The 25,918-nt window shown below is 25.3% G+C and overlaps 6 protein-coding genes across 6 annotated transcripts; 4 read left to right on the forward strand and 2 right to left on the reverse strand.

Moving 5' to 3' along the window:
* Positions 1 to 9,223: 9,223 nt before the first annotated feature.
* VNE69_11171 (serpin-type proteinase inhibitor 3) lies at positions 9,224 to 10,372 on the forward strand (the record flags this gene model as incomplete). Its single annotated transcript, XM_065475081.1, has 1 exon — positions 9,224 to 10,372. One exon carries the CDS (start codon positions 9,224 to 9,226, stop codon positions 10,370 to 10,372), a length of 1,149 nt encoding a protein of 382 aa, XP_065331153.1.
* A 4,782-nt stretch (positions 10,373 to 15,154) lies between these two features.
* VNE69_11172 (diphthine synthase) lies at positions 15,155 to 15,898 on the reverse strand (the record flags this gene model as incomplete). Its single annotated transcript, XM_065475082.1, has 1 exon — positions 15,155 to 15,898. The coding sequence occupies one exon, from the start codon at positions 15,896 to 15,898 to the stop codon at positions 15,155 to 15,157; it is 744 nt and encodes a 247-aa protein (XP_065331154.1).
* Positions 15,899 to 16,039: 141 nt separating this feature from the next.
* On the forward strand, positions 16,040 to 16,261 carry VNE69_11173 (uncharacterized protein; the record flags this gene model as incomplete). The annotated part of the gene is made up of 1 exon (XM_065475083.1): positions 16,040 to 16,261. One exon carries the CDS (start codon positions 16,040 to 16,042, stop codon positions 16,259 to 16,261), a length of 222 nt encoding a protein of 73 aa, XP_065331155.1.
* Positions 16,262 to 17,016: 755 nt separating this feature from the next.
* On the forward strand, positions 17,017 to 17,904 carry VNE69_11174 (farnesyl pyrophosphate synthase (FPPS); the record flags this gene model as incomplete). The annotated part of the gene is made up of 1 exon (XM_065475084.1): positions 17,017 to 17,904. One exon carries the CDS (start codon positions 17,017 to 17,019, stop codon positions 17,902 to 17,904), a length of 888 nt encoding a protein of 295 aa, XP_065331156.1.
* A 38-nt stretch (positions 17,905 to 17,942) lies between these two features.
* On the reverse strand, positions 17,943 to 18,224 carry VNE69_11175 (uncharacterized protein; the record flags this gene model as incomplete). The annotated part of the gene is made up of 1 exon (XM_065475085.1): positions 17,943 to 18,224. The coding sequence occupies one exon, from the start codon at positions 18,222 to 18,224 to the stop codon at positions 17,943 to 17,945; it is 282 nt and encodes a 93-aa protein (XP_065331157.1).
* A 3,638-nt stretch (positions 18,225 to 21,862) lies between these two features.
* VNE69_11176 (putative SP-containing protein) lies at positions 21,863 to 22,819 on the forward strand (the record flags this gene model as incomplete). The annotated part of the gene is made up of 1 exon (XM_065475086.1): positions 21,863 to 22,819. One exon carries the CDS (start codon positions 21,863 to 21,865, stop codon positions 22,817 to 22,819), a length of 957 nt encoding a protein of 318 aa, XP_065331158.1.
* Between the last annotated feature and the right edge of the window lie 3,099 nt (positions 22,820 to 25,918).

Raw genomic sequence — 25,918 nt, forward strand, 5'->3', positions numbered from 1 at the left:
ATTTGTTTTTTATTTTTTATAATATTGTCTATATTTTTTAATATGCTATTAGATATTCTTAGTACACAGATCCATAATATTTATTTTCATTATTCTTTACATTGATCTTTCATATAAAACTTTTATAATCTTGGAAATATTTCTCTTAAATATTTATAGTGATCATAATATCGCTTCAGTCATGTTAAACATGAAAATAACCAATTTTTTGTTATATTCCCTATAATATTTAAAATAAAAAAACGAGAACAAGAAAGATATAAAATTCAAATAAAATTATAATTCTATCTGTATTTCCTTCAACCATATAATATAATTAACAAAAAAATTACATTTTTTGAAATAAGTCTTTAAACTCTCCGATGCTAAATCTTATACATTTAAATTATATTCGTATTAATTTAGTTATTATGTGTTATTGAACAGCATAGTATTAAATGTGGATATCTCTCATAAATCACATATTTCATATTATTTTAGACAGTAAATTATAGGAAAATCTACTATCTAATATATTATTCTTTTTTTAATAATTTTTTTGGTCTATAAAGAACTTAGGAGATACTAATTAAACACTCCATACGTTTAGATCTTTTTGACATATAATTTATCAATATTAACGCTAACGATATAGAATGATGCGAATTGGTTTTTGTTTAATAGTAAATTATAAAAGGATATATCCTTTATTTTATAATTATTTAACGTTTCAAAAAAAATTTATACTATACTGATTTATCAATCCTTTCGTAACATATTTCTAAATGTAAATAAAGCAATTTTGAATGAATAAATGAAAGTAAAAATACATGGAAATTTATATAATAATATAAAAGGTTAATTTGATAAAAAGTGTTATTTTAGTAAAACTTTTCCATGTTTTTTTCCTTGTCGTTTTTAGCTTTAACTTTCAAAAAACTAGATTAAAATATAAATTACTTTTTGATTTTTATTGGTTTACAACTAAAATTATGATATAATCAATCGGCCTATCTACGTACTTACGTTAGTTGAATTTTTCAAATACAAGAAATGCAATTTAAATGATTACTTTGTCGTATTTTATGGCGACAGAAAATTTTTTAAGGGAGATGTTTGTATGTTAGCATAAATTGTTTTTGTTAAGAATTATAATTTCATTCCTATATAATTTAAGACTCAAGAAATTTTTTTTTTCGTATTTGTTTCGTCCGTTAAAAAAACTATAACTCTTATTTAGGTGTTAATATCACGGAAAGATTAAATAAGAAACGATTTTAAAACAATTTACAATTTAATAACGACCAACATGTATAAAACACGATTTCCTAATAATTTGTTAATTTTATTTTACACTTAAAAACTCTCGAGAACATATATGGATTTAGAGGAAGGGAGACTTTTAATTTTTATACAAAGACAGTTTATAAAAAACAGATTTATCCTTGTAGAAGTTTAATGGCCTGACCAATATGATATACAAATTACTAAACATAATATGGTACTTTAAATTCTTTACATGTTTGTAAACTTAACACATTGTTTTCCGAGTTAAATTGCAATATATAGATCGAGCAGCATCCAATTTTTATAATTTTGTTATATATGATAAAATACATTATAGATTCGGAATTTTAAAGTGACATTTATTTACTTTCTAAAATTAAACAAACAAAAGCACAAAGACGAGACGTACAAGTAAAGAGACATAGGGCTAATCAAAGAATTAAAACCCACTTTGGAACCAAATTGCGCAAATAATTTTTTTTAAAATAATAAGAAAAGACAAGATTTGAATTAGAAATAAAAAACATAGGACATTTACATTTTAGCAGATTTTTTAGATGGTTCCAAATTATACAACGCTAATGTATCAAAGTATTAAATTTTGAATAATTAAATTTACGAATGATATCTGGCTGAATATAGTTGAACACGAAAGGGTGTAATAAAACTAACATTGATAATTCCAAATAAAACATTAAAAAAAGTAATTTTATCATAATTGTTACATATACGCCAATAAAAAGTATTTGGATGGTGGTTATGAATTTTTCATCAAGGAAATTAATTTTGACGCTTTTCGTATGATTCCACCACCTTTATTTGTACATATACGATAATGATCAGTATTTCATCATAATTTTGTGTTAAAAATATAACATAACTAAAAATTATTTGTTTTCAAAAATTCTATTGTATTTTTTTAAATTTAAATTGCTTAATTTTTTTTAATATGAATTGCTTTATTTTTTCTGTCAAGGATTTATTTTTTTATATTTTTTCGTCTCTTTTTTTTTCTTTAAAAGTAAGAATATAAGAAAATACAACACAGAAGACATATTTAATTAAGGGATACTTATTTGCTCGGTTGTTATGAATTTAAATCTTTGTAAAATAAATATAAGATACGGGCGATAAGCTCTAAAAACCAGATTGGCTCTGCCTTCTACGGAATTAATTGCCTTTTCTATTTATATTAGTGAAAATTATTTGTACGAGATATGATAGAATAGGAGAAAAAATTGCAGCGGATAAATTCTTTGTAATAATGATATGAATCGTTAACTATTATAAACTATTAATATGCCTCTTCACAACTCCTGATCTTTAGCGCTAATTTATTACCATCTAAACATCTTTTACGTAAAATTTTCCACGGGCAAGACTCTGAATCGAAAAGTTAAAAATTCGAATCCTCTGACTTATAAAGTTCAATCTTCGAAATCTGCCTTTATAATCCATCGAAAGGCACTAAATAATAAGCTCAAAAGTTACATTATTTGCAAATATTGAAACATCAAATCAGTATACTTATTTTTGGCCTTACTATAAAATTAAAATATGACGTAAACACGTTTTCACTAAACTTCTCAAAATAAGGAATAAGTAACGGGATCGAAAAAATCCGTTAGACGCATGCTCTATCATATCTTAGAAAAGGAATGAATGTATAAATCGAGATCTGTAACTTAAATATATGGCGAAATATTATTTAGCTTATTAAGCTTTAATAGGCACTTGTAGTTATGAAGCAAAAAATCTTTAATGTGGATTTTTGAAACTTATAGCTAATAGAAATTGGCATATGTTACTTAGTAGGTTTTTTAGCTAAAATTGGTTTGTTATTTATTATGACTGGCTGCCATGGCTTACATATAGCTAAGCAATATTTTTAAATCTTATTATAGTTATAAAATGAATTTTTAATAATGATAAATTTATTCAAAGGATTTTAGTATTTTTATTCATAAGATCTTCATTTCAAACAAAAATCGACTAATATGTTATATGTGTCAAACTTTTACAAGAATTTAGATTCAATTTAATGGTATGAAGATCATAATAGCAAAGCACATAATAATAAATTATTCCGTCAATTTTCGAGGGAAATTGTTTTGACAATTCAAATCTAATCATAAACAATTGATCTTTAAATCATCCAAATTCATCATGTTCATATGAATTTTTGGTTTTTTGAAAAAATAATGTGATCGTCTACAGATCTGTATAGTTGTGAAAATCTACATTATATAGCAGATTTTGAATTCTAAAACCTATATGGCATTTTTTTTAAAATAAAAATTTCTTTATATTAATATTTTGGTTGTCATTTTCTATTTCCTAGATATTTTTGCACTCTCATTTTTTTTCGATTATTAATAATCTATAGATTTTGTAGCTAATTTCATTTTATATAATTAGTTTGAGGTAGAATAAATGAAGCTTATAAGAAAATGTCATTTGAACAAGATGTACAACTATATTATCCTTTTCAATTTTTTTAAGGAGCCAAAAGGTGTTCATGACAATCCCAATGAATGATATATATTTGTCCTTTTTTATTTCTCTCTAGTATAGATATTTGAGGATTTTTTTTTAATTTGTTGAGTTTGATCTCAGAACAGATTATCATAAATAAAAATGCAATATATATGATCAAAAATTTGTAATTTTTTTTGATGAAGATGAATGGATTAAAAAACATGTGCAAATAAATATCAGAAGATATATATTAACACAACTTAAAATTTTAAGATGGGAAGTATATGATTCTATGCGTATGGCTGATGGTAAAACAAAAAAATAAAGGGGAAGAAGTTACAGAAAAAAAAATATATACAGATGTATAGAAACATTTGAAAGGTTATAATGTCATACACTGAATTGATCTTAGTCTCATTACAAAAAAAACGAAAATGCACAAATAGATAACAATATAATATTAATATTTTCTATGGTAAAAAATCTAAATAAGAAATAAATGACACTCATAAAAAGCGACAGTTTTAATGATTTAATATATGAAATTAAATATTATTTGACATTATAAAAACAACCTTTTCAGATTAAGATAAAATTTTTTGTCACATATTTAAGTTATATTTTTGTTTTTGCATGATTTTTTTCCCACTTAAACATTTATTCTAGAATAGGGGTTATAAATAATTATTATTTCACTCAACATCCCCCTCATTCAAAATAATCCTCTACTATTAGCTTAAGTTGCGAGCCATGTCGCTTTATAGTTTTATTATGGACCTTAACGTTATAAGAATTATTTCCTAAAATATTAATAATTATACCTTGCGATTCAAATCTAGGTTTTCCCTTTGTTAAATCGGTTTCTCTTCTAATTATAACACTATCTCCCTCTTTAAAAATAAATTCAGCTCCTCTTTTCTTCTGTCGTTGGTTGAATTTTATGATTTCTTCGAATTGTCTTAGTTTAATCTCCTGAGCTCTCTTAGGATTACATGCTTCATCTGGCGACATGCCAAGAACGGAGTGTCTAACATTATTGTATACATCTAGTACACGCTTAGTTTTTGTCTTCAAATTTCCAAAACTATTATCTTTATATATACCTTCCTGTATTGTCCTATTAAATCTTTCTATTCTTCCGTTTGATTGGTGATGAAAAGGGGAAATATAATGAATTTGAACATTATTTCTCGTTGCCCATTGTTTTACCTCAATACTCAAATTTTCTTTTGACTGATCAAGAATTAGTATTTTAATCTTTATGTCATTATAAACTTCATCAAAAAATTTCACTAGCTTATTACTCTCTCTAGTAGTAATGACTTTAGCCCACGCTTTCCTTGTAAAATAGTCGATCGCCGTAATTTTATAGCTTCCATTGATTGGTCCTATAATATCGGCAGCTACCTTTTCGCCAGGTTCGTATGCTGTCACAAATATGAATTTTTTTCCTCTTTGTGGATTGTACATCTTACATCTTAGACATTTATTAATTTCCGTTTTTACCATATGCGACATATCTTTCCAATGATATTTTTCCTTAATTCATTTTCAATAACTTTTGATCCTCTGTGAACTAACTCTATATGTTTATTCCTTATGATAGACCTTTTTTCTTCTTCGCTAAATTCAATCATATTTATTTCATCCGTATTTAACTCATTAAGATAAGATCTTGACAAACAATCGACGTGAGGAATATCTGTCCCCTTTTTGTACTCGATCGTGTAATTATACTCACTCAATTTATCAAGCCACCTTTGTATACGTAACGATTTTATTTCGCCTTTATTTAGGACCTCTAGAGCTTTGGGATCAGTTATTACTTTAGACTCATTTCCATATAAAAAATATCTAAAATTTTCCATTCCCCATAGGACACCCAAGCATTCTTTCTCGCTGATACTGTAATTTCTTTCCGCTGGAACCAATCTTCTAGAAGCGTACGCGATTGGGTACACATGCCCTTCATTTTCTTGTGACAAGATCGCTCCCAGACCAGAGTCACATGCATCCGTTTCTAATATGTAAGGTTTACTAAAATCTGGCTGTTTAAGCACACTGCTCGACAATACAATTTTCTTTAACGTGTTAAAAGCAGCATCCTGTTCCTTCCCCCAATTAAATTGAATATCATTTTTTGTAAGATCATATAAACATCCTCCGATTTTTGAACAATTAGGAATAAATTTTTTATAATAATTAATAAGTCCCAGAAATTCTTGCAGTGATTTTTTATTGATTGGTCTTTTCATATTGTTAATTGCTTGGTCCCGTGTAATTTTTGGCTTAATTTAGTTATATGCTATTAAATGTCCCAAAAGGTAAGTTCTTTAACCTTATATATTGTTTTATCCTCATTAATACCTAAGTTATAGCTTTTAAGCTTTGTTATGATCTTCTCATAATTAAAATCACGTTATTCCTCGTTTTCTCCAAAAACCAGTATGTCATCGCCATACACGAAGCAACTTTTCCCCATTTTTTCTTGTAAAACATCATCTATAAATCTTTGAAAAATTGCCGGAGCATTTTTAAACCCCATTGGCATAACGTTCCATTCTATAATAGGTGCTTAAATCTGAAAGCGGTCTTATATCTATCTTTTCCCGCTAATTCTATACAAAAAAATGCATCTTTTAAATCCAATTTACTAAAATATTTTTTCCCACGAAGCCCGTATAAAAGCTTATCAATGTGTGGTAAGGAGTAATTATCTAGCTCTACCAATTTGTTTAACGAAACTAAATTTGTAGTAACTCTTATAGAACCATCTGGTTTAATTACTGGTCTTAAATTATTCAACCACGTTGATTTTGATTTTCTTATGTAATTTTTACTTAGTAGTTCTTTGATAGATTTTTCCACTCCTTCTTCTAACTTTTTTGGTAGTGTATAGACCTTTTCAACAATTTTTTCTCCTTTTATCGTATTTATTTCACAAATTCTATTGCTAGACACCCTTTTCAATATTTCTTGTAATGTCTTTTTTCCTACAAGTATTTTAAATTTTTCCACCTTAGGGAATATAAAAAATTTAGAACGATAACTTTTACCACCATAAGAGAAATCTAATATCACATATTCTGTAATCCCGAATCTTTCTTCTAAACATGTTAAAAAATATATTTCCTCTGTACTTCTATAAATTTTTAAAGTTAGTTCAGAAGCAGCCTTTTTACTCATAAAATTATAGTAAGAACCCGAGTCAAAAGTTACATTAATTTTTTCATTATAAACATATATTAAATCTTCTTTATTGTTAATAAAGTTTGCATCCAACATTTCGCCTTCTTGGTGGATCTCATTTATCCTTTTATACTGTAGTTGTTTACCATCAGTTCTTTTCTTCTTCGCAAAACAGTCTTTAGCAATATGCCCATCCTTGTGGCAAAAATAACATGAATATCTTTTGTTGATGTTATTGGAGGCAGGTTGTCTTATTTTTGTTATATCGTTATTTTCCTTTTCCATTTCATCAATTATTTCAAGGAATTCTTTATTAATTTCATATTGCCCTGTTAATACCATTTTTATAGCCTTATATCTTGGTAGAATTCCATTTCTTATTATCTTCCTTTTACCCGTATTTCTGATATTTTCCTTTAGACATTTCTTTTCTACATCTTTGATAAATTCCACAATACTTTGGTTTTCTTTTTGTTTTAAAGTATATAATTCGTACAATCCAGTACCGCAGTCAAATTCCGTTTCTGCCAACTCTTTCCACATTTCAAATGTTAATGAACATTTCCGTTTCTCCTTCATTAACATACTATGCCAATCTAGTATCTCAATGTTGGCTTTATGAATAAAATAATCAATTTTTTCCTCATTTGATAATTTATTAAAACTGGAAAGTAAAGAAGCTCTTTGTAGCTCCTGCAAGATATTTCACTACTAATCTCTGTTTTCATATTCTCCACCATAAACATTTATTCTAGAATAGGGGCTATAAATAATTATTATTTCACTCAACACCACTAAATTTAATAACAATATTGGTATCATAATTTGAATTATTTTTGTGAGTTTCAAACAAATCTTTGCTTTTCTGGTCACATGAGGTTGAGTATTGAACTAAAAACGGTTTTCTTTTTTAAAAAATTATAAATATTTTATAGATTAGAATTGATTATCTGGCCTAAAATAATTTATATTTTAGTACTGATTACGTGGAACCATTTTATTTCGAGCAATAACATTGTTTATTTAAAATCTATAATAGACTGTATTATCTACATGTCATTTTTGCCTTTTTTTAGAAAATATTTGTTTTATTTTTAGCTGAAACTAATTTCAAAGAAAGAATGGAACAAAAAAAACACAATTAAAAAACAAGACCAAAAAGAAAACAAAGGACTTATAGATAACATCATTTGAATTAGTAATAAATAAAGATTAGAGAGGTTTTTACTACCAAGAAGCTTACTCTGGTTCCACAAAACACTAATTCAAATTAATATTAAGTTTTCATATTTAATACTTGTGTTTTTTCTCTTCTTTAAATTAAAATTTCAGATATAAATGATAAAAATTTTTTAAATTCAAAATACAGGAATAACAAAATAAAAAATGTCAACGAACATGTGTTGTAAACATTCTACAAATAATGCCAAACGTATTTTTAGATTTATAATTTAAGTAAAGTATTATTGTGCTTTGATTTCTTACATCTATGTAATTTGAAATACCCACAGTTAATGTTTGTTCAAAAAGCCATTTAAAGAGTACATGTTATTCATAATTTTTCAGTTATGATTGTAGTGTTATGATTACATGTATCAAACACCACTTAAAGCTTCTCTATTAATTGTACAAACGGCTTCAGAAAAAGAGCCGAATAAAAAATATAAATTTTGGAAAGTATGAAATGTTATTATATACGACTTAGAATGCTGTATTTTCGATAAAAATTCCATCACGTGTTTTCTGTAAGATGTTTGGTTATTAAGCCTGTATTTTTCTTTAAAAAAGCTTATTTTTTACAAAAAAATAAAAGATAAAAATATATTGAGATTTCTCAAGTTTATTAGCACATAGATTATCTTGTTGCAAGGAATTTTGCTCCTCAAATTATGGATATTGCAATATTGATTATGTTTTCAAGCTTCGTCATACTTTCATTCTCTTAAAATGCGTTATTTTTTAACTGTTACACTCTTAACTAGTTAGTTACAATTTTATACAATTCTTTATCAACAGCATCTTCCTGATATATTCTATCTTTGATCTAAGCTATAAAAAAACGGATTAGATACATAAAACTGAAACAAATATTAGCTGTTATATGAAAAAAAAACCTTTATATAAATAGACATTAAGGTATTATACGAATTTACCAGTGTTAAACATTATTTATGACATAAATTTAAAATTTTCAATTTTATTGACATACATTTTATAACAGCTTTTGAAAGGTCTATTTAAAATTAGAGCCAACTTTAAATATTTATATATTAAAAAAAATCTCCTCCCCATGAAAATAAATATTCAAAATATCATAAATTTGTATTTCAAAATGTTCAATTTAACACTATCTCGAGATCAGGACAAAACGGAGAATCAGGCTTTATCTCCATATTCCTTCCTTCAAGTACTAGGTCTCCTCGCCAATGGCACAGATGACGAAACAAGCAATAAATTTATTGGTAAATTGGGCTTTGAACCAAATATCAACGATTTTAATATAAATTCTAATAAAATTAACGAGATCTTGACTAAAAAAAGAAATAGAGATGATCTGTTTGTGACGTGTGATTATATCGTGACGAATTATTTATTTCATAGTGATAAATTTATAATTAACGAAGATTTTAAGACACTTATCTCAAATTTTTACAATATAAAAATCTCATCATATAATCCTAAGAAAGTGATTGATGATTATAAAAATTTTTATCATTATATCACCAATGGCACTAATATAATTTTTCAACATTTTATAACTTCTTTTGGCCCAGACATGTGTTTATTAAAAGAAAACAATTTCTATTTAAAACAAGAATGGAGCACAAATTTTGACTTTTTCCGTGTTGAAGATTTTACAACTTATGCTGGAAAAGTTAAACAAGATATGATGTATAATTATATAGCAAAAAAGTACAATTTTTATGAAGACGAAAAAATAATTGCTGTAAAAATGCTTTATAAAAATTCTGATTCATTCTTCCTGGCCGTCATGCCTAAAAAGATTGAGGATTGGGACGAAGTAACTAAAAAGATTTGTTCTGAAAACGAACTAAATTGCTTAATATCGCGAATGGAATACGGAAATGTAAATTTAACCTTTCCTAAATTTAGATTCGAGTATGAGGTCGATTTTATCACATATTCAAAAGATCTGGGGATTGATAGTATGTTGAATTCATTAAAACTAGACAAACTGAAGACGGACTTCAAATACGAAAATTTAGAAATTAAACAAAACGTACTTATTGATGTATATGAATTTGGATTTGTAACTCATTTAGTGTCTAATAAATCAGTAAAAGAAAAAACTGAAGCAAACAATTTCCGTGTTTTGGAATTTAATAAACCCTTTTTATGGTTCGTAATAAGACAAGACGATAATTTCACTTGTAGTCTACCGATTTTCATGGGAAAATTTATTGGACCCAAAAAATAAAATCTATTTGGTAATTATATGTGTTAATTTGTTTTTTAATAAAAATGTGGATATTTATAGGGCTATATATAGCATCCGTATAAAAATTTTATAGACTAAATTTTTTTTTTTGAAATCTATCTAAACAAAGATATAAAAAAAAAGACAAGTAACAAAAAAAATAACTATTAATACTATTTTGAGTATTAAAAATACATAAAGTGTAATATGATACAACAATAATTTTTTATGGGAACTTTTAAGAATTAAAACGCACAAATATATCGTATTTTTCTGATTTAAAAAAGATCAAAAGTCCAAAGAAAGAATCTATCATTTTATATTGTTAAAATATTGATATTTTTACCACAGTTGTTTAAAAATTCAAATGCAAGATATCTAAGGTGAACAAAAAATTTAAGCCAACATTTTACATTGTAAAAACAAATAACATTGGCAGGTTTTTTATATAATAAGACATATATATAAATATAGAAAATATTCTAAAAAGATATAAGCAAACAATATCACAAAAATCTATACTATAAGAATATATTGTTCTGAGTAATTTAATGTTAAAGTATGATGGAAATAAAAATAGAAAAATTATATATTTGCGTAAAAATCAAAAATTCTTTTTGTGTATTTTTTTCAATAGTCAAGTCTTAAAGTTTGTTTTTTATTTATAATATTAGAGCTATATACCTTAAAATAATAACATGGATCACAGAACTTAAAAAATTTTAGCTTCGTATTGAGGTAAATTAGATCTTTTTGCACAAATCATGCACTATTGAATTTAATAATGAATGTTCTAAATCCATACCCAGTTTGCATATAACATATTTCCCGTAGAATTTTTTAACATTAATTTGATGCCAAGTAAAATGTTCGAATTGCGTTAAAACTATAATAAAATTATGTTTTTTGATTTGTTCTATTTAATCAAAATTTTGCACAATTTATAATCAGAATTAGATTTAGATTTTTTCAAAGGTAATTATTTCAATCTTTTTTTTTGAGCAAGGTTTTTACATTGTATTTTTATATTTTGTATGCTAAATAAAAAGCTAAATTGATACATTATCTGTTTTAGCAGAAGTCTAAATCTGCCATTTCTTAAAATTAAGTTTTATAATTTTAGAATAAAAAATTAATCGTCAAGACACTTTTAGTGAGAATTCAGTTATATTTACTTTGGTGTAACATACTGATAAGATATATATATATTCTAGTACTTTTATTATCAGCGATCTAATTTATCATTAAACTATACAAGAAAACAAACTTATTTGTTTTACCCTTTCTCGAAATCTCTAAAATAAAGTTTGTATAAAGCGAACTAAAGTTTATAAATCCATAAAAATATACTATATAATCGATTTCAGTTATTTTTCACTATTTGTTTATTTAGAGTTTTTTCTCAAAAAATTATTTTTTTCATTTATCTTTTATTTCTAATAAATGCTTTAAAAAAAAAGCATTTCAAACACGTTTTAAGAATGGTATAACTTCGCCATTAAATCAATAATATATAAAATGAATTGATTTAATTTTTTACTTATCTTTTTATCAATTACAAATGCGAAACTACTTTTTTTAATTTGATTTTCTTTCATTACTAAAAATTTATATTTATTTAAATAATTTGGTGAATACAGCTTCGTAAAATATGTTACAAATCCGTATTTTCCTCATAATTCCCCGCAAAATATACTTATAATCGATTGTGGGAATTTTTTAACTTTCTTAAAATTGCAGAAAGATTAGACATCTTTTTATATTTACAAAATGTAATAATTGAACACAAAAAAAACATTATAATATAATACAAAGAAATTTTTTTTAGAGAACTATTAAAAATATGCGTGACTAAGAAGAGTTTTCTAGATAAAAATAGTTTTTGATTTTAACACAAAAAAAGGAAATTAAATATTATGAAAACATATAGAATAACCCTATAAAACAGGGAAAGATTTAGCTAGGTTTTTACAAAAATTTAGAAAATTGAAAATATGTTTGATAAATAAGATTTCAATTTGTAATGAAAGAATAATTACATCCTCGTCACAGCAGGATGCTATATACATAATTTAGTGAAGATTTTACGCTATGAAAAAGGAAGTAAATAACATTTTTGAAAATATTATACGTGTGACAACATGCCTTAAAAAAATTTTAATTTGAACGTTCAGTTGAATACACTATAAAAGAACTAATTGCTTCGCGTCATATAATTCTGTAGCTTATGAACTCTTGTTGACTAATGAATTACAAATCATAGTGTCAGCTTTAATAATTATGGACGTTAGATCTACATAAAAAAGAAGATTTCAAATATCACTACAATACAAATTGATTACAGAAATGTCGTAAGTAGCTTTAAATTATGAGTACAATTATAATGTAAATTATATGAAAACATTGATACTGTTGCAAAGATTTTGTATCGTAAAAAATAATTCAAATATAAATTTACCAACTTAGGTTTTTTGCATTCGGTTAACCTTATATTCGAAGAGCGAAGCTTATAAATTTTTAATAAAATTTTTAAATCTAATAAATGAGGGTTATTCTGTGGTCATTTAGTGTTAAAGTAGATCCCGGTTTTAGAAACTACAACATATCTATAAATTTTCAGTCACATATATCTTGTTAATTTAAGATGATGCTATGTATGTATAGTCTGAATAAGTTTGTATAATTTTTGAAATAGCCATCTCATGTTTTTTTTTTGATTTATAGATAGGACACCATTTTCTTAAATATAACAAAAAAGTATCTATAAGCGAAGTAATTCATTATATACCGTATGACGATGCTTCGCAAAATCCTCGTAACTTTTAAAGGTATCTATAAAGATAAATCTGAGATGTACAATCTTTCTAAATATAAAATATGATTAATAGTTCAAAAAAACTCAGAAATAAAATTTCTTAAAAAAAGCACCGAAGAAGTTTGATAAATTGTAGGGTTAATTAGGAGTATGGCCTGTTATTTAATGGATCTTAGAAGAGTCTGTTAATTGTGACTTAAACATGCATCAAACATACAATATTTATTAAAAAACAAATTATGCATATTAGATTTCACACAAATTTAAAAAATATCTGAAAAAGTTACTGAAATTTAGTAACAAATCTAAGCAATTTAAAAGTATTACATTTTGAAAATTGCATTATAATTGAAAATTATTAAAACTTTACTGGGGTAGTATATTGAGTAATACAAGGAACATAAAATTTGCTGTACGCTGACAAGAAAAATGCCTAATTCTGAATAAAAAACACTTATAACTTTTATTTAAAAGGAAATGGAAAGTATACCTCGCAATTTTTTTGTTCCAATACAGAATTGGTCCACAAATTAATTAGAAGATTTAGAAATATTTCAAAAAAAAACAGTCTCCACATAGACCAAATGATATTTAAAACATAATGTGAGCGAGGTCTTGGCAGTAAAACAAAAAGACTTAATAGATGCTATAAATTATAACAGTTCAACCATTGGAAAGACCAACAAGTATAGAAGGTTTAGGATCTGGCAAGTCTAAAAAACGAAAATAGCATTTAAACAACTAAAAAGTAATAGCTCGATACTCATGAAACAATCAAGCAATAATTTATAGTCGAATATCAATCATATAATTTTAGAATGTTTGTACAAAAATAGACCAATGTTGGGCATAGCTAAAAATTAAATCAAATAAAAATTCAATAATTTTTTTTAGTAAATAAAACAAACTCATAAACACATTAAAATGTTAGAAGATGAATAATTTAATTAAAAATTGAATATATGTATTCTTTTCGAAACTATTGGATTAAGTTGAATACTTAAACTACATCTCAGACACTTCTATATTCATTTATGGTTAAATCAAATGTAATTTATACTTAATTTTTATATGTTCATACATTATTTTATTCTTTATTGGATAATTCTTCAAAATCTATTTCTTAAACTTAACAATTGAACTCAAAAATTATCTAGTGTAGAAAAGTGTATTCTTGTTCAACTTTTAAATAGCCCAAAAGTGTGTTTTTGTGTTCTCCGTTTTCTCGTACTACATATTTTTCGTGCTTATTTATACATTTTATTATTATTTTCGTCAATAAAATTTTAATGAAATTTCTAATTGATATTTTAAAACAAAGAAAAGATCTTGTAGACATAAATCTGCTATAAGTTTTAATTTATTTGTACCAACATAAGAATATTTCAAGCACAAAAAAATTTTATAAAAACTTTGTATAATAGCTAATATTACGTTTCCACAAATTTTTGAAATTTTTTCATTCAATTTAAAAAAATTATCTTTTAGATTTTTTTTTACTGTTTAAATACATCATATGAATACTTTCATCCTAATCCTATAAACAAGATGTGTTTAAATATTTGCAATGTTACTTAATAACAACAATGTAGATCTTTTTAGATTAAAAAGCATCACTTACTTTGCGTTATCTTCTTCAGTAAACACATAATACTTCAATAATCATAATAGTTTCAAAAGCCTTTGCCTAACTAATCAAAGAAATCCATAGCTGTTGATTGGCAATTACACATGACTTTACTAAATCATTGAACACTTTTTTAATGATATGCAATGTAGAATAATTATAATCTATATTTTTTTTTCAATAAAAATTTTCAAATAATATACTAAGTACTTTTAAGTTATTTTGAATAATATTACCAAATACTTTTATGAATATATTAACAAGTATTCTAATAGCATATCATTAAATAATTTTTGAATAACCTACTAAAGTACTTTTTATAATATTAAAATTATTTTTTTTATTTAAAAAGTTCTCCTACCATTTCTTTTTCTATAGTATCCATTTTCCCTGGTATTACAAGACTATGAAGTGGTTTCCCGAAGTCTTCTTTTATTAAGTTTTTTATTTTATCGTATTTTATGACTTGATTTGGCGATCCAAATCTACACACTGCAAATATTTTATAGTTCTCATTTACTATCTCATTTTCCAGAGATAATATTTGACTCAGTGCTTCGTTTACAGTCATAAATCTTTCTTCTTCTACTTTTATGTCTAAGAGACACAGAGTGTGCAAGCCTGCTTCTATGTTTTTTAAGATGTTGTCGAAAAATGATCTTGGTTTCCATTCTTGAGTGAAGTAAGGAATAGACACAGTCTTGCCGTGATGGTATGAGTAGAGGCCTAGACACCCGTACACGTTTAGTATTGATGCATTGTGGATTATTTCGACTGGTATGTTCATTTCCTTGCCTTTTATAAGTAGGCCTATGTGAGTAGTTGCGAACATAGGCGACCCTGCTACTAAGATGACTATTAAGGAGTTAGAGGCTTCTAAAAAGAAGAAGTCTTCTGATTCTATTTCGTCTCTATTACATATGATGATGGGTTTATTTAAGTATTCTTGTAGTAGACTAATTGGTACTTGTTGTATAGAAGTGTAATTTTCGAAATATATTTTGTTAGCTTTCTTTAATATTTCTATACTTCGTAGTGATAAGTCCTTATAGGAATGTAGTCCTGTACCAATAATATAAATCATATAGGGGATAATAAAACAAGATAATGTAATATAGAGAATATATTTAATACAATAAAGAATAGATTTATGTATCTTCAAATGTATGTATAGAATTATTTAATAAATAGTAAATATTTGATGTCTTTTCGTTTACCCCTTTTTATGCAGGGGAACTTGAGAGACAGTAAAATCTTGAGATTGAAGAAAGAGGAAAACATGTACGTAGAGGAGATTAAGAATTTTGAGAACAATCTCAATACACAAGATAAAAACGAGTATATTTATGAAAATAATCTTCTTATGAATCAACTAGAAGAGACTAAGAAAGCTTTAGAGCAAGTACAGAAAAGATTAAAGGAGTTTGAAGGAGAAGCAGATTTATAACAAAAAAAATAATAAACTAATATTATTATAGTATATTCTATATTATAATTACACATCATTTCAAAATGTGTAACTTCGATCATTCACCCTTTTATTTTTCTCTCCTTTCCCCTATATTTTGTTTATAAACAAACAAATTCTTCCTTCTTATGAGACAGTGTGAAGGGGTGAAATACAGAATAGTGAGGGTCTTCGTTATATTTTTATTTAGTTTTATTGTACTTTCTTTAAATTAAAATAATAAATACTTAAATGTAAAATAAAATTATATTTTTTAAATGCCAATCATAAAACACGATTTTATGCATAAAGTTCTTTAGATTTTTTACTAGTGTAATTAATGCATAAATTTATGCACATGTTAAATTATGCATAAAGTTCTTTAGATTTTTTACTAGTGTAATTAATGCATAAATTTATGCACATGTATTAGATATTTTGCAAATATTTATATTTCTTGATTTTATGCACATGTTTAAGATATTTTTAATACGTCAATCAAATAAATTAAAATTATATTAAAATTTGAAGTATTATAAAACGAGAGTACTTGCTGTATAAAACCAATATACATTGCAGGAATTATATAGAAATTTGAAATATCTTGAAAATAAAGTAAATACTGTATAAATTTAAAAAATAAGTTAATTTATTTATAGTCAACTGTAAAAATGTATAAATATCATGGAGAAATTCATAAATGTACTATTTTCAAGTAGTACAATTTATACTTTATTTCCTTTTTTAACCCCAAAATGTCCTCGAATTTTGATTTGATTCTTCGCGATTTTCTAAAAATCTCTAATTATCAAAATACAAATAAAATATCTTCTTTTATTTCTTACAACACTGCAGGTGGAAAAGGTTACCGGCGAGAACTATTCAAACTTCTCCTAAATAATATTTCAGACGAGTCTGTAAAAATGGGGAATATTTTCGAATTACTTCAAAGTGCCTTTGTGGTAATCGACGATGTCATGGACGAATCTGACCTAAGAAGAGGTGTCGAATGTTATTATAAAAAAGAAGGAATGGTATCTCTAAGATATTCTCAGTATTTTATAACTGGTCTAGCTAGGATATCTAAAAATATAAAAACTGGATCTAATTTAAGATCTCGGTATTATAAATGTTTATTTTATTCATGTCTAGGGCAGACACTTGATTGTTATAAAAATACAATGGAGGAATATAAATTAGACTTGTATAATACAATAGCAGAATATAAGACATCTTGGTATACATTTTATTTCCCTATTTCTGTGGGGTATGCTTACACTGGTCAAGATGAACCAAATAATTTATATGAATATTGTAGATTATTAGGAATAAAATTCCAAATGCAAGACGATTATCTTAATTTCTTCCCAGAAATAAGTAAAAAAACAGGGAATGATTTGGATTCCTTAAAATTGACATTTTTTACTTGTAAATTAGCAGAAGGAAATTCAAAAATAAGCAAGGAATATTTCGAGACTGGGAAAGTGACGAATGAACTCGAGGAGGAAGTAAAGGCATTTTTCCCAGAATTCAAAAATAAGATGAATGAGATTAGTCAGAAGATGAAGGAACTTGAAGTTGGTATAAATGAGAAAGTATTAGAATTTATTGATATATTATTTAAAAAACAAGAAATAAAATAAATAAGTTTCTTTTTATGATATTTTAGTATCTTGTAATATTAAAATTCAAGATTTTCATCTATAAATTTCCTAATCTGGTAATACAACTTCTCTTGTATTTCTTCTGGTAAATTATTGGTCATAAATTCCATGATCGTATTGTAAATCTCTGTCTCGGGTACTTCTTCTATTTTCCTATGTTTATAAATATTCTTAATATGATAATTGATCTTAGATTTGAAATCATACTCATTAAGCATGGTATCAAAACTATTTAGAAATTGGTCCTTGACGCCATATTTATTTAAGATTTCTTCTATATTTTCGTCATTTTTATCCATAAGAGGGGGTAGACAAAATAAATAATTTGTGTAAAAAACAGTCTAGAAGACTAGACCGAATTGAAACCTATAGTAAATCATATTTTCTTAAGGAATAAATAAAATATATTTGACTACTGGTAACGCTTTGGGGAGAAGATTAACTCCTTCAGATATTTATGACAAACTAAACAGGTACAGACAAAATATAAATAGTTTAAGTGAAGATAAAAGGAGTTACCAATGTAAAAAACAAACAAGGATTGATGTTAACAAATTTGATATGATAAAAACACTATTAACTTAAGTCTGACAATTGGAAAAAACATAACTGAGTCTATACAAAAAAATTATAAAAGCTTGAAAGAAGTCTTAGTTGAACATGATAACGCATCATGTATAATATTGAGTGTGTTTTTATTGAGTTATTATTTTTAAATCCAGTGACTAAAGATCTAATGCGACACTTTTGGAGTGTGCACAATAAAGCTTAACAAAAAATATAAGGCAAATGTGTTATAGATAAATTATAGATTATTCCGAAAGAGCAAACACAAATTAGGAGATATAATAATAAAACGTAAAAAAAGAATGTTAAAAGGTGTAAACGACCATGAGAAGTTTATAATTGACACTGTTTGAGGCATAATAATAAGTTTTATGATAGAGTGGAATATTCATTATATTTGACATCGTTGTAAACGAGTTAGATGATTTCTGACTACAACAAATATTAGAAACTCGTTTTTATTGTAAAAAAACAGCTGTAAAATGACATCATTGCTGAGGTAAAGCAAATGTCAGAGTTATATCTTTACTGGGAGTAGACTAAAAGTATAGAATGAAAAACAGTACAATAATGTAACCAATGATGCAAACCTACAAATAAAATGTATAAATAATGCATCCAAAAATATTTCAAGATCAAATCAGTTTTAAAATGAAATTCGAAGTTGATTTCCGATATAAACTTTAGACAAAATTTAGAAATTACCAATTAAACCTAATATGTAGAATATTTATATTTGTCGTCTAATTATTAAAAATAAATAAACATGAGTAATTTGTTTTATAAATCAAGCAAAGAGTATATTTTTCGAATATGCCAATTTAGATAGTAATATGGTTGGATATTTGAGGAATTTTCTGCCTGATCATATAATGCGGCGATCTTTATTTGCCACATTAGAGCTTTATTTAACTACCTGCATTTTTCGAATATAAAATGTCAAGGAGCAGATCTAAATACTAGTACTAATTACACCGAAAACCAGAGAAAATCATATTTTAGTTTTTTTCTCTCTTCTAATTCTATTCGTCAGAATCAATCGGAAAATTAAGGCTATTGGGGATAAAAATAAAAATAACGATTATCTTATGAAACTTCTTTTGACAGCTAACAGTTCGAAGCAATATTATGGCTTTGTAGTCAATAACTAGTCGGTTTATTGGTTAATATTAAAAATTCAATCAAATTATTTTTATTTTAGTAATTTTATAATAGACACATACATTAAAATACGAACGGACTATTCATCAAACGCTTACTGACTGATACCTCAGTATACCTCTTAATTATAGCCTTACACATATGTTTAAAAATGAATTTTATTCAAATTATGTTTTTATTAGAATATTTTGCTATTTCTAACATTTTTCTAGACATGTGGCAGGAGATTTATTTGATAAAAGATTACACATATTAAACCTATCAAGCAACACTATGACACTGCTGAGCTAATTAAAAAACCTAAGAGGCTTTATTATTAACTCAAATCTCTGGTGTATCGGTAATTTATTTAAATTAATTTATTCATTTGTGTAGGGTATAATATAAGTAAGATTTCATAAAATACTCAAACTGTCAAATTTTAAACGCAGCTGATATTTCTAGAAACAAAATTATTGGCGCATGACCGTTTTGAACCCGCTTTAGGAAAATGAACCTGCATTGGTAAAATGAACCCACTTTGAAATTTTAAAGGACACTTCTTTCAAAAAATGGCAAAATTGGCAAAAATAATGTTTGTTAAGGCAGATGAGCTTTTTAGTGATGAAATGTATTTATACATGGAATACAAAGAAAAGCTTATTTTGGAAACATTTGATGCAGAATCGGCGGGCACCTTGCTTGTTTCTGTAACTAGTAGAAATACTGCTTTTTCTTTGAGGTAATACAATATAATGTATAACCTGTTTCTATTATGATCTCTAATCAATGGGTAGTATATGAGGCCCACATTAGACAAGCAAAGAGATGGAGCACAGTACTATGAATCACTACATCAATGCTGTAACTTTTAGCGATTCCGAGTCACAATACGAAATAACTTAGTTAATTTTGGCTCATTTATATAAGAGATATTCGATCTAGACATAAACAAAGACGAACACTATGGTACCTTTTACAGTTCCTCTGGGCTTTCCAAACCCCAAAAATCACCGTTTAAAATTGTCTTCTTTCATTATTATAAATAAATCGTTAAGTTCTTTTTGTATAATTTTTTTTATTTTTAACTTTTTTTTGAATTTTCAAAGCGGGTTCCAAACGGTCATGTACCAAATTATTACTTCCGTCTAATACTTTTTTTTTTAAGATGAAATTTTTAACGATTCTTCAATTGATAATTAATAAGGCCTATATAACATAAAATAAAAATTTCATGAACAAAGCATAATGGTTATTTGTAATCTAACAACATTCTGAATGTATTTGAGTTTTTTATAAAAAAATATACGGATAAAAAAACAGCTTTTGTTTTGTATAAAAAAGATAAATTTTAGAGTTCATTAAATTTATAGAATCAAATTAAAGCATTTTTTTTATGGTTATTTACATTTATAATGTTAATGCTAAATTAATATTATTTAAGACATTTTTTTTATTTGTTTTTATTACAATATTATTAACAAAACTCATAAAAAACAACTAGAGTATATTAATTATTTTTATTTTTAACAATACTGAAACATATTAGAACTTTACCATAAACTTGTTACATTTTAATATGTAAATTTTCTTATGTAAAAAATTAAGACGGATAATATATTGATTTATGACACAAGCAAAAAGATAGTCCAAAATGATCAACGTTTTATGAAAAAGAAAAATAAAGATAAAATTTAGCAATAACGTACAATAGTTTTGTAATGAGTTTGTTCAGTAGTTAAATGCAATAACATGATATTTGAATTTCTCAGTGTAAATTCAAAGAGATATAAAAATGTACAAAACATTGTACTTGCCTAATTTTAGGTACTGTTTTTTATTTGATATATTTTTGTAGTATTTTGCAATCTAAATAATTCGTAAGATTATATAATTTAATAAAAAATTTGACGTATATTTATAATTATAAATATGAATAAATGTAAATGTTTAAAATATCTTATAAATGCTATTTAAACAGAACTACGAAAATATAGAAGTTTAATGTTCCATGTGATGCTATATTAATTTTACACTTAAATTATGATGTTTTTGCCACATGTATGAGTTTATTAGAAGTTTAATTCGAGTTTATATTCAACTTGACGTGTAATTCTCTTTTTATATTATAATATAAATTGTAGAGTTCGTTCTCTTATTTATCTGAAAACAATATTTACGGGCAAATGCACAAATTATCATATTATTTATAGAAAAACAAGCCCTTAGAATGTTATTGACATTGGGTTTTATGTTTTGTACACAATTAAACCATATTCTTTCAAAAAATGATAATAGTGAACTCAATATAACTTTATCATATGATGAACCTAAAAAAACTGTTTTTGATTTAAAAGGTTCCTCTTTTGGTGATTTTACTCAGCTTTTAAAGCAGTCAGATTATTTGGGACGAGAATATGGAATATATTTTTATGATGATAATCTATGTGATAATAATTTTAACCAAACTAATCTAGACCAAATTAGCAACAATATCCACTCAAAATTGCAAAATAATAATTACCAATCAGGTATTGTAAACGAAGAAACTGAATATAGTCAAGAATTTTTTTCAATTAAAATTTTCAATAAATTTGAAAAATCTTATAAAATATTGTCAGAATGTAGGAACAATATTGACCAATATATACTACTGATAAAAAATACTATAATAGAAAAAAAGTATACCAACAATCAAATATTAAAAGACAGTGAAGATTATAGAAAGTTCCAAATTAATAGCATAAAAATTCATCGTTTTTCTCAATTTTTAAAGAGAATTAAAAACATTCAACTTCCAAGAACTAGTGGAAAACTAAAAACATTAAATTTGCCACTAGAGACCAACAATATAATTTCCGCATTCATAGATCTGTTTGTGCATTTCACGAAAATTTTTTTTACAAGAGAAAGACATATAACTTCAAAAAGTTATTCGGCCGTGACTAAACAAGCGATGTTTAATTATAATAAAGAAATATTATCTGCATTTGATCATATACCTATAGTAAAAATTCTAGAAATAATTGACGAAGAATTAAATAAGTTTAAATATGAATCTTATTCGCAAAAGATAAAAGTACGAAGAATTATTGAGTTGTTAAATAATAAAATAAATGTTACATTTGTAAAAACAAAAAAATGTATCGAGATATATAATCAGGTAAGTCAGATATACAACAAATAAAGTAATTATCTGAAGTTATATCTTATAGTTAATTTATTATTTTTTTGCGTAAAAACCATTTAGTTGTTATTACATAACAAAAAAAAAACCTTGGTCGCAAAATAATTTTCTATGATATATTTTGATTAGACTAACACTTAAATAGCAAATTTTCCTAAGTGCTTATGTAGAATTCCCATTTTTGAAAATTAGTAATTTTTTTTGTAAATTTTATATTTAAATTAAAACATTACATTTTGTCATATTCTATCTTTTTAATTTTATTTCTCAAGGGTCTATATAGGCTAACAATTGCTTCGTCATTAATTTTCATCAAGTTTTCAGAATGTAATCAATTGCTTAGTAGTCAATCAGATCTTTTTATTTGCAAGAATATAGTTGGTCTGTATTTGATTGACTTTTCATAGACCATATAGAAATAAAAATATAATTGTCAATTTCTCAAATCAAGATTATGTCCATAATTCATATCCTTTGAAGATTTTTTTTATATACTATAAATTATTATGTCACTTGTTAAACGTTACAGAAAACATGGCGGAAAGAAATTTGAAATAATACATTGTTGTAGATAGTAAAGAGATTTTCCAGTGGACAATACCAGATTCGTAGAAATAGAGAGCAAAAAAAACATGATTTTTAACATCGAAATGTAATCGACGTTAGAGATAAATCTAACTTTCCCTACGAAATAATATATGACGGAGTGTTAGTGCTATTTACTATCTTATGGAATTGCATATATGGAATATTTATTGTTCATATAACGAATTACCTTCTAATAAAAGTTTTATTTTTCATATATCATTTTCTAACGATAATTTAGTCAGCAAGATGCAACGAAGAACATCAAAGAAACATATCCTTATAGAAAATATAAAGATCAGCCTCAAAACGATACCACGTGTTTAAATATTAGATTAATATTATATTGAGCTGTCAGGTGTCAATTTATAATAGCATGTAATTTTATAAAAGAGGAATCATATAGGCAACATTGCTGACGTTAATTTTACTGGTTCGATGTTAAGATAATAATCTGCATATATTTTGGAGGAAGGATCCGAAACACCCCCCCCTCAGAGGGTGTTCACTTTATTTTTTCGAACCCCAAAATTGAAGTGCAAAATAAAGGAGGAGCAAAGAAGAGACAAAAATTACTAAGTACTTATTACATTAAAAACAAAAAATAAACATACGTTTATGTACAGAATTATATTTTAAATGTAGTTCTAATAATCATTTAAAGTGTTGTATCTTTTTTGCCCTTCTTATTTTTCTAAATTTTTTTTTAATTACTGGTTTATTATAAAAGTAGATTTTCTTCAAAAATCTACTTTTATAATAAACCAGTAATTAAAATTATAAATATTATTTATATAAGAAAATTTAAATAAATGTTCAACGATCTATACAGATTGTTAAATCAAAAAAATTAATTTGAAAGATGCCAAGTTATTTAGAATTATGTAGTTTTATGATTATATTCTTTTTTTAAATTAAATTTTGTATACAAATATATAATTATTTGGTATTTTTACTGTTTAAAGATGCAAGTAATTTGAATGCTAATGATTGCTCCTCCTTTATTTTGCACTTCGTTTTTGGGGTTCAAAATAATAAAGTGAACACCCTCAGAGGAAGGCATTTTGGTCCCCAATTCTAATAAATCAGAAGGGTAAAAACTGCTTATCAATTGTTATAAATATACAAATTTAAATTAAAATATAATTCTGTACATGATAGTATGTTTATTTTTTGTTTTTAATGTAATAAGTGCTTAGTAATTTTTGTTTCTTCTTTGCTCCTCCTTTATTTTGCACTTCAATTTTGGGGTTCGAAAAAATAAAGTGAACACCCTCTGAGGGGGGGGGGGTGTTTGGGCATCTTCAGCCTATATTTTAATAAAACATGACAAACAATTAAATAAATATTGTAAAATTTTCAATTTTTATATTGTACTTCCAAAGCAAACTTTTTAACTATTATATTTAGTTCCAAAATTTTTTTTTGGGTGTGTTGTTATTCCTAAAGTCGAAAAAACATTTAGTTGATTTTTACTTTCTATTTTTTTTAATCACAGTCAGTATAGTTAAATATATTGAAGTTAAAAATATTAATTGTGTTTGTTTACAAAAATTATTTTTTACTTTATATGAACAAACGGCCATTTGACAAATCCTTCCAAAGATTTTTAACAGCATTGATAATAATGTATTTATGCTAAAATATTTCCTCAAAGGTTTTCAGCAGATCAAATCTCGAGTTTTGGTTATTTACACATTTTGTTGTTTCTAAAAAAGTCTTAAAATTTTTATTATTTTAGATAATTCATAATATTCATTTTTAGTTTGAATTATAATTCTTTCTAATTCCATAATCAAGCACATTTTTATTATATAGAAAAATTTTACTCGCATCAATTAATATTTTTATAAAGTCCTACCTTCTTTTTTATTTTGATCTTTGTTGCTGCAATTATATGCATATGTTTCTCAAAAATATCACAATTCTTAATCAATCCTTTAAAATCAACTTTAAATATTGAGTGAAGGCTTTGATAATTTATTTAATTAATAAATATACAGCTGATTTTTTGTGATAGTAAATACTCCTAATAATTTTCAATATTTTATCATTTTTTTTCAATTAGCTTGAGATTACAAAAAATTTCGTTTTTGTTGCCTTGATTGATTTCCATTAATGTTACAATTCTCATAAGTTCCTTAAATGTTGATTTATTAACAAGTAATTCTAAATTATTTTCTACGATCTTACATTATATTTTTGGCGATATGAAAAATTCAGGCATAGTTTAAATAATTGCATACTATGAAATCATTTTCATCAATTGTTTGGAAAAAAATGATTCATCCCTTCGGTTTTATTTTCTGTATTATTATTATTGTGTATTCGTTCTTAATTTTTGATGCACCATATACTTCGTTTACATCAACAAAATTAAATAATTTATGTGTTTCAAATTTTTTTTCGATATTTATTCCTCGCAGAATATATTTTCACATGCTTCTCAAAAATATTATCTAGGTTAAGTTCGCTAGATCGATATTTTAAAAATTAAAACTTTCTTCGATTGCA

Source organism: Vairimorpha necatrix, chromosome 11 (genome assembly GCF_036630325.1).
Source record: "Vairimorpha necatrix chromosome 11, complete sequence".
NCBI classification, from domain to species: domain Eukaryota; kingdom Fungi; phylum Microsporidia; family Nosematidae; genus Vairimorpha; species Vairimorpha necatrix.